The 12,503-nt window shown below is 47.3% G+C and overlaps 1 protein-coding gene across 7 annotated transcripts in view; it reads left to right on the top strand.

The window, feature by feature from the left end:
* The window catches only part of HTR4 (5-hydroxytryptamine receptor 4), a 109,635-nt gene that overhangs the window by 67,055 nt on the left and 30,077 nt on the right, over positions 1-12,503 (top strand). The window contains exon 7 of one of the 7 annotated variants that reach the window (XM_015293659.4): positions 3,451-10,766. The exons of the other annotated variants lie outside the window; for them this stretch is intronic. Within the exon in view, the coding sequence (XP_015149145.1) occupies positions 3,451-3,457 (7 nt within the window). The 3' untranslated portion in view covers positions 3,458-10,766. Of the gene's footprint in view, positions 1-3,450; positions 10,767-12,503 lie in introns of those variants that run through there. 7 annotated transcript variants of the gene reach the window in all.

Genomic DNA, 12,503 nt, shown 5'->3' with positions numbered 1-12,503 from the left:
GGAATAAATAATGAGTCTGAGGGCTGCGTGACCAGCTGCCCTGCCTTGCTGCAGTCCTGTCAATCTAGATGTGATAAACACTACAAAATGCTCCACGAGAACTAACTCTGCATAGGGCTTGTTCGTTTCTAGCTTTTACCAGTTATTATATAGATACGAGTGGGTCCCCTCTCTTCAGCTCACTGCAGGCACAAGCTGCATTGCCTCCTGCCTTTCTGTGTCACTCCTCTTGCAGAGAAAGGCACTGAGGGCTGCTGAGCATCACTGCTCTGCGCATCAGCACTTCAGACACAGTTATTTTCTATTCTTCTCGGCTCTGTAGCAGATGAGAAAGGCATGACTTCCTCTGCTGCGTGGATTATGCACTGCTGGTGACGGAGGCGTAGGGATTAAAGGAAAGGTGACTAATTGTAGTCTCTGGACTTAATCTCACTTGTGGAATTTTGAATTCTTTGGTGCTTCTCTATTAAATGCTGAACAGTTTGGGCTCAGCTCAGATGGAAGAGGTTCAGAGAGGCAGGTACTCTCAAGATGTAATGCACATTAGCTTTATAGTTGGGAAATACTGTGCCCAGCAGCTGAAATACTGAAAGTTTCCTAAAACCTATGGGCTGGCCTCACACCAACCCAGCTGTGAAGAGGCTTGGGGGCTGAGCTTGGTTCACATTCTTCCAACCTCAGAGTTGTTTCCACCTGACTAAGAACCTCTGCAAATGGGGGGAAGTTGTGCAAGAGGGATGCTGCAGCTGCGTCTTATGCTCTGACAGGAAGAGCATGGAGAGTCCTTGTGCTGAATGCAGGGCAGGCTTCCACCCCCAAAGGTCTGCAGTTCTGTATTAAGCTGACTGAATCTCTCAGCCTCAAGGGGATTCAGGAGTGGTGGAACAGGACTTGGACTTCTAACCCCTCCCCACATCCAATCTTGATGATATCTGGACTGTCCTTCAGCTCTGTCTGTCCAAACTGTTCTTCCTTTGCCTACAACCAACTCACTGGTGCATCTCCATGTGCCAGCAGTACACTCGTCCTCATTAAAGGTAAAATTCTTGGATGTGCCTGACCTGTGAGTGCCTTCCAGAGAGGAAGCCATTTCTTCATTTTTTCTTCTGATAACTTTAGAGCCAAAGTGTTTCAGTGTTCCCATTTGGGGATTTTTCATGTTTGTGTTAGGAATGGAAAAGGGAAAAAGGAGGAGCAGAGTGCAATGAACAGCAGCGGCGAGAAGAGGCAGACCCCATCAGCACACACAGACCGGCAGGCCGGTTGGGAGGCAGTCCTCATCCTTTCTTTAATTTATTTTTCAATTGATCTGTGAAGCCTGCAATGCTCTGGATGAGCAGGCAGGGAGAGGCTTTGCACAGCACACCTGGAGCCAGTTGCATGCCTGGTGGGGCGGGCAGGCTGCATGCAGCTCAGCTGCCTTACCACGATGGGAGGGAGATACAGCCATCTGAAGCAACAGCAGCCACTCTGTTTTCTCCCTAAACCCTGAAGCAAAAGATGAGGAAAGGATTTCCTATCCTCTGTGTTGCTCTTGAACTCTCCATCAAGTGATGGAGATACCCATTCTTCAGGCAGGGTGTAAAATGTGTTTGGAAGATGTCATGAATAGGCAAGTGACAAGATTAATTAGAGCTGGATCTGTCCATACAGTGGGCAAGAGTGGTAGAATTGAATATTCATTCAGCTGTGAAAGAAGACTTTTGCTTTCCTGTTTTTAGAGCTTGCTTTTTGCAAGCATGGGAACTGCCAGAACACATTCTGGGGCATTCGTATTCACCTGTTTCACTTCTGATGTGTATGATCAATTGCAATTTAAGCAGGACACATGCAAGTAGTAAATTGAAACTGCAGGTGTGGATGCTATCTGAAATTCATACCCTATTCAATTTTCAAAGGCTGAGATTGCAACTCACATGTCACATCCAGAGGTTTGTTTCTTTGGTTGCAGCACAAATTGTGTAATATATAAATATGAATTTCTATTTATCTAGGAGTATAAATATACAAACGAATTTACAGTTCACAGTTCTAAGAGGCAATGGTTTGAAATATTGTGCATGGAAAGGATTTGGGGATCATTCTGACTAACGAGTGGATAGGAGAATTTACAACGAGCTCTCAGCTAACATAATGCAAAAATAAGCAAAATAATTCACAGCAGCAGATATGGCTTTCAGGATAACTCCTGCATGCGTTCAGGAGTCCTGTGCACCACCAGAGTGAAAGCAAAATGCCATAATTATCTGAGAAATGCTGCTTCCCTCTTTAAACATATGGTTTGCATATCTTTTGTTATGCGTAGACATTCAGTTAAAGCAAAGCAACAAGCTCACACCTTTGAGAATCATTAAACCCTCGTACCGCGAAAGGGGATTGGAACCCAGCTCAGCAGTGCTGGAATTCTTGGATAAATCAAGTTCTGAAATTTTGCTACAGCAGCAGAGGAGGTGAAGTAGAAGTTGAGCAATGATCAGAGCAGACAAACCCTGGAATGTCTGGGTCGAGTACATCCCTTTGGTGCATTCCCCATTTCCATCCAGAGGTGCAGTGTTCAGCACAGAGCAGTGTTAATCTCTTCTGGGAAAGCTATAGTGAGTGGTTTCTTTACTCATTTTCCAGCACAAAGAGGCCTTCTCAGACAGGGCCGATGCCAATGTCATTTGTCCAAAGCAAAACACATCCCGATTTTCCTTTTAGAAGAGCCAAGAGAAACAAAATAGGGGGAGAAGAAAAGCAGCGTGCAGCTTTGGGGATTGGAAGTTCATTGTCCTCATAAATACAGAATTAAATAAATAACCCAATCAGCCCACACATCAGCACTCTGAAGGTGCACAAGGCACGGGGAGAGGAGCGCAGTAAATCACACCGTGCAGCCAGCACTCAGTGCCAGAGCGTGGCTGCGGAGCCTTATTGGCCCCTGTGGGGAATGTGAGTGATGGAGTAGGTAAATCTGAACAGGCACTGCACTGCTTGGCTCCTCAGTTTGCAGAAGTGTAGCAGCTGCGTTGGAATAAATAGAAGTCCTCCCTGGCTGCAGGGAAGCATGGCTCAGAGGTGCTGTGGGAGAGTGTGAGCAGCACTGTGCCCACCTTGCTCCTGCCCCACTGGGTTTGGTGTGGGCATTGTAGTACTGCGCTGCTGCTTTCAGTCTGTAAGGTGTTGGCTGGAGCTCTTCCTCCCTCCTCTCCCTTTCCCAGCCAGGAGCAGAGGAGACTCTGGGACAGAGGTTTCGGTGTTCAGGTGGGTGGATGGGCTGATTGCATTGCATTACTTCCAGAATCATTGAAACAATGAATAAATTAAAGAGACTGCCCCCAAATATTCATATTGGTCCTGGAGCCCTCCTGCCCACTGGGCTGCCAGTACAGAGTCTCCGCTGCTGGGCTTACAGGTAAAATCCTGCTGTCCTGTCTCCTCCTGTTCCTCTTATCTCTTATCCTTCCTTAGGCATTAAGGCAGTCACAGAGACCGTGGAATTCCCAAGGCAAAGCAAAGCAGTCGGGGTGGGACAGCCCTGTGCTGCGGCCACCCTCCCCTGCAGCCCAAGCAGCTGCACGCAGGGCCCCGGCACCTGGACGGCCTGCAGACCACAGCCTGGAAGCACAGCCCCTCCTCGCTGCTCACTCATCTCTTCCCCAGCTCTCCTGGCTGAGGGCTATCTCTTGATGTCAGAAAGGTGCATTGAGCTTCAGCTGGTGAATGTGTGCCTTCACTACCACCTTTCCCCATGGAACAGCGGTGGCTGCTGGAGGAAGGAGTGATGGTGATGACAAGGGGCACGAATGGGATGACCTCACTGTCCACCCCAATGAAGCCCACAGAAGGTGTACAGTAACAGCAGCAGGAGCCTGGCTCAGCCACAGCTACATCATGCTAAATATTTCTTCTTGCTTTCCTTCTCCCTTGCACATGTACCCCTGCTCATGGAAACAACTCATTGCATAAGCCAACAGGAAGAGATTTCTGGAGAGATGTTCACAGGCTGTGTTTTGGGAGGTATTGCATCCTGGCTCTGTTTGGGCTGCTGAAAGCAGGATGGTGCTGCAGGGACCCGGGATCCATCTCCTGGCTGCAGCAGCTGGCCACAGCCAAGGAATGGCCTTGCTGCTGCTTTGAGAGGAAAAAGAGATCATGTATTTCAAGACATGCACAGCTTTGCTTGGACAAGCTTGCAAAATCTAGCCTAGAGATAAGGGACTGAAACATGGGGTCTCCCAGCAGTAGTACATGCAGCTTCAAAGCCAACTCCTTGCATTGGCAGAGCACTGAGCTCCACCTGATTAGGTGAATGGGTAAAACCCACTGCTATTGGTTCTTCTAGAACATCTGAATGTTGTCACTTCGGTTTTGTTTTTTGCCTTAAGGAGAAAGAAGCAAGCAGCACATAAGCACATGGAATCACAGTGCTCACTGTAGCAATTGGACAGATCAATACAATGGGAAAGGCATAACAAAAAAGGTGTGATGACAGAAGGACCAGCACAATAGAAAGGTGCTGTAAAGGAATGGAAGAAGGTCGCTCACCTGTATCAGAAGACTGTGGGTTCACAGGGGAAAGCTTCACCAAGGAGGCATCTCCAGAAAGAGACCCTTCCCCAGTGGCAGTCAGCCCTTAAATGAGGTCTAAGAGAGGTGCAGCCGGGCTGCAGCCTTTCTGCTCACACAGCTGAATTGCCTTCACCTGTGCTCCCAGGGCTGAGCGGGTCCTTTCCCCAGGTGCTCCATCAGTGGTTCAGGCCGTGACTCAACAGTGACCATACACACACAAACAGAACCAGCAAGGGAATGAAATCCTGAAAAAAGTATTTGGATGAAAAAAGACATGAATTGCAAACATATCTTCTTGGCTTATTTTGACCAAATTTCAAAGTGAAGTGGAAATGTGACTCAGTTTTTGAACACAAAGGATGCAGGGTTTTGGCTTAAAACCGAATCTTTATTTTAGCACTAACTGCACTGTGAATATCCTTCTGAAAGGTTTTTTTTCCCTTTACAGATATTGAACAGATTTTTCTGTAGACATTCTGTGATTTTTTTCTTATCACTCAAGGATCACTTGGGAAAGAATTTCAGTGGCAGAGTATTACTGCCCAAAGCTATACAGTTGTTTACAGAAAATCATCATAGAATAATAGAATCATAGAATAGCTTAGGTTGGAGGAGACCTCAAAGATTATCTTGTTCTAACTGTCCTGCCATAGGCAGGGTTGCCAACCACCGGCTCGGGCTGCCCAGGATCCCATCCCACCTGGCCTTTAATGCCTCCAGAGATGGGGGCATCCACAGCTTCTGTGGCTGCCTGTTCCAGCACCTCACCACTCTCCGAGTAAAAAATTTCTTCCTAACATCTAGCCTAAATCTCCCCTCTTCTTGTTCAAAGCCATTTTCCCTTGTCCTATCACTCTGAGACTGTAAAAAGTCGGTCCTCCCTCTGCTTATAAGCTCCCTTCAAGTACTGGAAGATCACACTGAGGCCTCTGGGGAGCCTTCTCTTCTCCAAGCTAAAGAAGCTCAACTCTTTCTATCTTTCTTCAAAGGGCTCCAGCCATCTGATCATCCTCCTGGTCCTCCTCTGGACCCAATCCAACAGCTCCATGTCTTACTTGTGCTAAGAGCCCCAGGTATGGGCCCAGGACTCCAGATGGAGGCTTACAAGGGCAGAGCACAGGGGGACAGTCCCCTCTCTCTCCCTGCTGCCACCCCTCTGTTGATGCTACCCAGGATACTTTTGGTCCTCCAGCTTTTCATCCATCAGGACCCCCAAGTCCTTCTTTGGAGGGCTGCTCTCAAGGAGTTCTTTTCCTACTCTGTACTCATATCTGGGATTACCTCAACCCACGTGCAACACCTTGCCCTTGACCTTATTAAATCTCATTACATTCTCCACTTTTTGAGTGTGTCCAGGTCCCTCTGGATGGTGTCCGTTCCTTCTGTTGTGTCAATAGCACCACTCAGCTTGGTGTCATCAGCAATCTTGCTGAAGGTGCACCTAATCCCACTGTCAGTGTCATCGATAAAGATGCTGAAGAGCACCGGTCCCAGGACGGACCCCTGGGGGACAGCACTCATGACTGTCCTCCACCTGGACACAGAGTCATTGACAACAACCCTCTGGCTATGATCATCTAACCAATTATTTATCCACCTAATATCCAGCCTTCAGATTCATCTCTCTCCAATTTAGAGATAAGGATGTGATGCAGGACCTTGTCAAAGGCCATGAACAAGTCCAGGTACATGACATCAGTTGTCCTTCCTTTCTCCATTGATGCTGTCACTCCATCACAGAAGGCCAGGCAGTTGGTCAGGCATGGCCTGCCCTTGGTGAAACCATAATCAGACCATTATGGCCAGAAATTCTGCCTGGCAGGAACTGCCTGGGAATTTTAATGACCCAGCAATATGGATCAGAGCTCTGACAGAGTGCATCATCTTCTTCACTAGAAGGTCATTAGCCACAAGATGGATATTCGGATTCAATCTGCTCTTTCCTTCGTTGCCTCATTGTTTGCAGTTCCATGCTGGATTACCATAGATCATTTTGGAAGCACTGACACCAGTAGACATTTTCCTGCCCTGGTGAGACTTGGAGCAAGTACAGGCTATGGAGCCTTAGGACGCCAGCTGTAATTTCTCAAGCTGTCACTTACTGTTGGGAGCCAATAGGCGAGAGATTCATGTTTGCAAAGTAAACAAAGCACATTCCCACTAAATTCTTTTTAGAAATTTTCTAAGAAAAGGATTGAGACATCCCTCTGACATCTCCATCCCTGCAGTTTAGCTTCTGTGTAATTCCTCGTTTAGACAGGAGTTTAGAGGGAGGATGTGAAGGTTTTTGTTTCCAGAGAATCTGATGAGATACTGACTGGGTGCAGCTAGTGTCCTTGCATATATCCAGACTGGGATTTTGGGTTTTGTCCTTGTTGACAGGGTTTTATTTTGCTTCATCTTAGCAAATCAATGCAAACATTATGTTTGCATGCAGGCAGACCACAGCACTCCACTTTGCAGTGGCTGTAGGACCAGATAGGAACCTCTGTGCAAGGAGCTCTGTCCTTAGGGATGCTCCAGTGCTCAGCAAGAGGCACAGGAGAAATGAATGAACTTTTTCATCTAATAGGGAGAGCTCTGTTGGTGGACTTCTCTTTAAAATGCAGTAGTGACATTTTTTGTCAGCTGCAGCTGCCTGGGTAAGCTGTGCTGACATCTATGGGTGATGTCAGGCAGCCCTTTTCACCAGGACCATATGTCTGTGAGTACAGCCTCAGGCATGACCAGAAGTATAGCCCACATAGTACTGCAGGAAGGTATCACAGGGGTTTCCAGGGTCTTTCTGCTCAATACTGAGCCATGGCAAGGCATTTTTAATGAAAACCATAGGGGTGACCCAGACCAAGACCTGAAGAACTTTCAGTTCATTTTAACACAAGCCCCGGGCTGATCCCTCTGGGCAATGCCACCAAAGATTGCTCAGAGTTTCCACCAGAAACTTTCACTTTGAGTATTGGCTGCCCATGTCAGGCAAGGGCACCGCACAGCTCCACTCCGTACCCACACGAGGTGGGCTTGGGTAGTGCTGCTGCATGGAGGCACAGCAGGGGTCTGCTTGCTGCCTATCAATACTTCAAAGGGGGTCAGACTGGAAAGGGAGAAGAAGCATTTGAACGAAGGAGTAATGGTGGCACAAGGGAAAAAAAGATAGAATGTGGCTAGGAATAAATTCAAGCATGGAATCAGAAAAGAGCTTTTGGCTATCACAGCAGTGATGTTTTGAAACAAGCTCTCCCTAAGACCAGTGGGGGAAAATGGCTAACTTATGGCAAGCTGAAGCTTCATGAATATATAAAACTTGTGTCATTGTATGATATGATTGTGTCAGCAGTTGGGATCCCACAAAGCTCCGCTTTGCCCTTAATTCTAATCTTTGTGGACACCAGAAGCAGCCCAAAGGCTCTTAGTGGCCTCCAATAGCCTCTCCGTGGCCCCAGATAGGTTTCACTATTTGTGCCTTTGCTCTTATTTCCCCATTTATTTTTCAGGGTGGCTATCTGATAGTCGGTATGTGCAAAATATACTGATGTGTCATCTCCTTCTGCCATTTAAATCCAGGCTGGGTAAAGTAGTTAAGGGTAGAATGGGAAGGAGACAATTTTGTACCAGGGAAGACTCAGACCAGGGGAATTAAGAGTATAGCATTCACTAGGTCTTATTCTTTGCCAATAGCATTAATATTTGTCAGGAGATAATCTGGTTTTCAGTTGAATTTCCTTAGCTGCAATTCCAAAAAGGTGTTCTATAAAAATATATGAGATCATTAGACTCAGTAACAGATAAAAGAGTTCTGTAATTTCTTGGAGGAACTCTCTTGTAGTTTTTCATGAAGCTTTGCCAATATTTGCAATCAAACTTATGTTCCAACATCCTTGGCACGATTTTACAACTTGGCAGCAACGTTCCCTACAGTCACAGCACTCACAAACACTGACTGACAGTGTGAAGGCTCACAAGCAGGACAAGGAGAGCTATAAATACCCGGAGGTATGTGATAGCTCAAACAGGAGATACAGGCTGACCCAGGAAATGCAGGGTGAGATTATGCAAGCTGTTACACAGAGAACACGGGGATCTGGGAATTCAGCTGTTCAACAGCAGCAAAAGTTCACACCAAAACAGTAAGAGAGATGCACACATGGAGGAGTTGTTGTATTCTGCTCTGTGCAGCATCAAAGGGCCTACAAGCCGAAAATGGATGTCATCTTCTTCCTTTCCCCTCATCTTCTTTTGAAGTAAGCTGCATGGATTTCTGTTTCTCCTGGCTTTTACACATCTGGGTGCCAATGGCACACCAAGCTCTTCCAGGCAGCTGATGTACACCTGGTGCTTCGGCAGCACAGCCTGGAATCTGGACATCAGGAGAAGGAGCACAAAGGCCAAGAGCTGCAAGAGGAGGGGACCTCCAGCACGGCCTGGAAAATGAGGAGCCTGATTTGCACCACTAATTGAAGGCAGACACCTGGTTTGCAGCAGGATATTGCAGCTGGGAACAGCAATGGGAGTGCAACGGTGTCAGGGCAGCATCCCTGCTGTGCTCAGCCTGGTGTTTGAGCTGCATGGTGGTTCCTGCAGCACAGCAACCACCAGCATTGCAGCATTGCAGCACTGCAGCATGCAGTGCACCTCCAGCTTGCACGGGGGCCGACTTATTTTTTTACTGTGGGTGTTTTCTGAAGTTATTGCTGAAGCCTTTCTTTTTATTTGTAAATGTGATAGGCTTTTATTGAAGTTGGGCTATCCCCAGGGTAGGATGTCGAGGCACTAATTTCTTCTCCCTCAGCTGTCATCTTTCAAGTGTGGGGAAAGGTTCTTCCTCCCACCTCTTCCCTGCTTTTTCTTTCCTAGGGATCTGTGCTAAATTTAAAAGCAGAATAGTGCTTGGATCTTTCTTGACAAATGAAGAAGATGGAAAAGGATGAAAGTGGAGGGGAAGGTGTGGGACAACCTCAGCTCCCTGCACCGGCTCCCTCTGCCTTCTGTGGGCAATGTGTGAGCCCATCGCCCAGCCTTTGGTCCTCTCTGACCACTCAGTTCCCCCACCAGCTCCTGCCAGCCCCCACCAGCCCATCCCACTGCCCATACCAGTACAGGCCAGCTCCTGCTGGGATGCTTCTTGAGTACGCTGATGACTGTGTTGGTGAGGCCCCCCTTCACCCCAAACTTGCCTGTCTTGCCCATAAGTACACATATAGTGGGCTGAAGCCTGGTATACAGCTCCAAAAATACCTCACCAGAGAAAAAGGAGAACTTTTGATAAAAGAAAAAGCTTCTTGTAATTGTACAGACTGAAATCAAGAAATTTATCTTATTTCCTACAGAGGAGAAAGGGGATTAAGGTTTTAAAATACCACAGTTTCCTTCAATTTCAGTAAGGTAATCTCTTTCAATATGTCAGTATATTGGAAAAAGATTAGAGCTGTGATAAAACCCCTTTTGTTATTTGGCCTAATACAAGACTCAGGATCAGAAGTTCTGTTCTGCATTGGTTTGTTGCTGGTAGGGAGACTGAGGGGTTGAAAGGCACCTTGAGCTTGGAAGGGACTGAATGAACCACTATTTTTTGTCAATTTTTAATTGCATGGCTTGTGCTTTGGGTAACGAAGCCTATTGCTGTATCCTGGTGGGGCAGAATCCCCATTACTGCTTACCTTCAGTAATTTGTTGCCCTGATCTGTGCCCCCTGAGGAGCAGCTGACTCCTGGCTCAGCAGCACCCAGTGGTGGTGTGACCCACACAGAACGTGGGGGTCCCCGGGAGAGCCCTTTCTGCAGGAAGCTGTGGGAATTGGTGCTCCCTGGGCCGCTCGGGGAGCTGTGCTGCTCCTGACCTCCTGCTCGCTCTTTCTGCCCATCACCAGCAGAACCTCCCTGGCTTAGCCCCGCTGCTCTGTAAAGCATCGCTTCATCTCTTTATCACCTACGAACATGGAAAGTAATTGGGTTTACAGAAGTTTGCAGCAACCTGGCTGTGAGCAGCCCCTGCAGTGCTGTCGGAGGACAGTGCTGGAGGGAAGGGTGAAAAGCGGTGTGAAAAGCCAGGGGGGGAGAGAAGCCGTGGGGATGGCCAGAAGTGCTGCAGGTCAACGTCTCCTCTCTGTGCAATTACTGCTGGGCTTCACTTCACTGTCTCTCTTATTCAAATGGAAACTTTAAGTAACTTACATTACTTGTTGTCTTTTCCAATTAAACCTCTCTGGCCTTTCTCATGCATGACTGTTTCTTATTTCTCTCTGCTTTGCAAAGCCAGTTTGTGTAACAGGCAGTGCATCCCCGGTGCTGGCCGTGGGCCTGGAGCAGGAATGCCATTTCCCAGGGAGTGTGGTGTCGGGGCCGTCCCCAGGGCCTCATCCCAGCCACATCTCTCTGCTCCAGCCTCCACAGCTTTCTGCCCATTTTCCTTTCCTCTCTACTGCACAAGGCAGTGCCAGGAATCAGCATGGGAGTGCATGGCAGAAGGAGGGATGTGGGACTGGCTGCCTGGTGGACACTCTTTATAAAGATGGGCTGGATTTCCACATCTTCCATCCTTGCAGGTCTCCTGGGAGTAAAGCAAGCAGCTCCTTTCTGCATGAGGCTATTTGAATGGTTGTTTAAATTGGTTTGGAGGTCTCATTGAAGAAACAGAGCAAGGTCTGTTGGGAAAAGCTCTAATCAGATTTCAGCTCAGTCCTTGCTGACAGGAAGCACAATTATAGGACTACCTAATTTAATCCCAGCCCTGTTCCTGAATCAGCAGCACTATGCTAGGGATGTATTCAGGTTTATACACCTAAAGCACAAAAGCTGCTGCTGAGAAATGAATTCTCACTCATGCAGTGACATTTTGCTTACCCCCAACAGCACTGTGTCCTGTGCTGGGAACAAAACTTCTCCCAGAGAGCAGTAGGTGCTGGAACACCTGGATGATGAGATGGACAGAGCTGTGTGCAGGGCTCTGCTCCAGCTGCAGTGAGCAGCCTGCTGCCTGTTGCACTGGGCCCATCGACCACGAGAGGAGCTCAAGGAAGGTGTACAGCTAATTTTGGTATCTGAACAAATCCTCTTTTGGGTAGCAATTTACTGTCCACCTGCTTCCCTGCTGTGTATCTCCCAGCTGAGACCTCTGCACAGCTCTGCTGAATGCTGTGGACCAACTGTTTCCCACCTCTCCACATTTTGTCAGCCAAGGTGTTCTTAGACAATGAGCTGTGCATGCCATAGGGTTAGAAACACTATATAAATCCAAGTAATTATTATTAGATTCTATGATTCATTGTAGCAGCAGATATCTCTAAGATTCAGGGCTAATTGCTTAAGAGCATTTTTAATATTGGCTTAACTTAATTTTTTCTTTTCAATTTTAAATAACCCTCTTCCTTTCTGATCAGTGTACAAAAGGCTTTCTGAGCTTTTTGAAAAGGCTGTTCATTTACCTGAATGCCACAAGGCTGCACATGGGGAATGTTTCAAGATCCATCCCTCAGGCTTCCCTTCCTAGCAAAAGATAAACGTTGGCACAGTGAACAGTAACCAGAGGGCAGAGATCTTATGGACTCAGAGAGTGTTGTAAGTCACACGTTTGCAGAGATGGTGAGTTGAAGTGAATTGCTGGAGAGTAAAATCTGAACACAAGGTCACTGCAATCAGTGTTCAGTGACATTTGAGAACTCCACATTTCTCCTATCAGGGAAATACCTTAAGATGATCCACCCCCACCCACCACCCCACCTTCTCCCAGGAAACACAGGTCTGTGGGTTCTCAGACATCCTCAGTTAACAGTTCTCCTATGTCTCCTTTTTCCCTCCTCTTATTGGTCTGTCTCATTGCACGCTCCCTCCTCATCCCCTGTGCCATGCCCTGTCATCTCCTCATGGTACTCATCTCCACAACCTAATAAAAATCCCAGCAGCTTGTTTTTCTTATGGATCGTACAAGATTTTTTGAAGAAAAGTCAGATTCCAAAAAGC

This window comes from Gallus gallus, chromosome 13, assembly GCF_016699485.2.
Source record: "Gallus gallus isolate bGalGal1 chromosome 13, bGalGal1.mat.broiler.GRCg7b, whole genome shotgun sequence".
Classification (NCBI taxonomy): domain Eukaryota; kingdom Metazoa; phylum Chordata; class Aves; order Galliformes; family Phasianidae; genus Gallus; species Gallus gallus.
The sequence above is the reverse complement of the archived record's forward strand: the minus strand, read 5'-3'. Positions and strand labels throughout refer to the sequence as shown.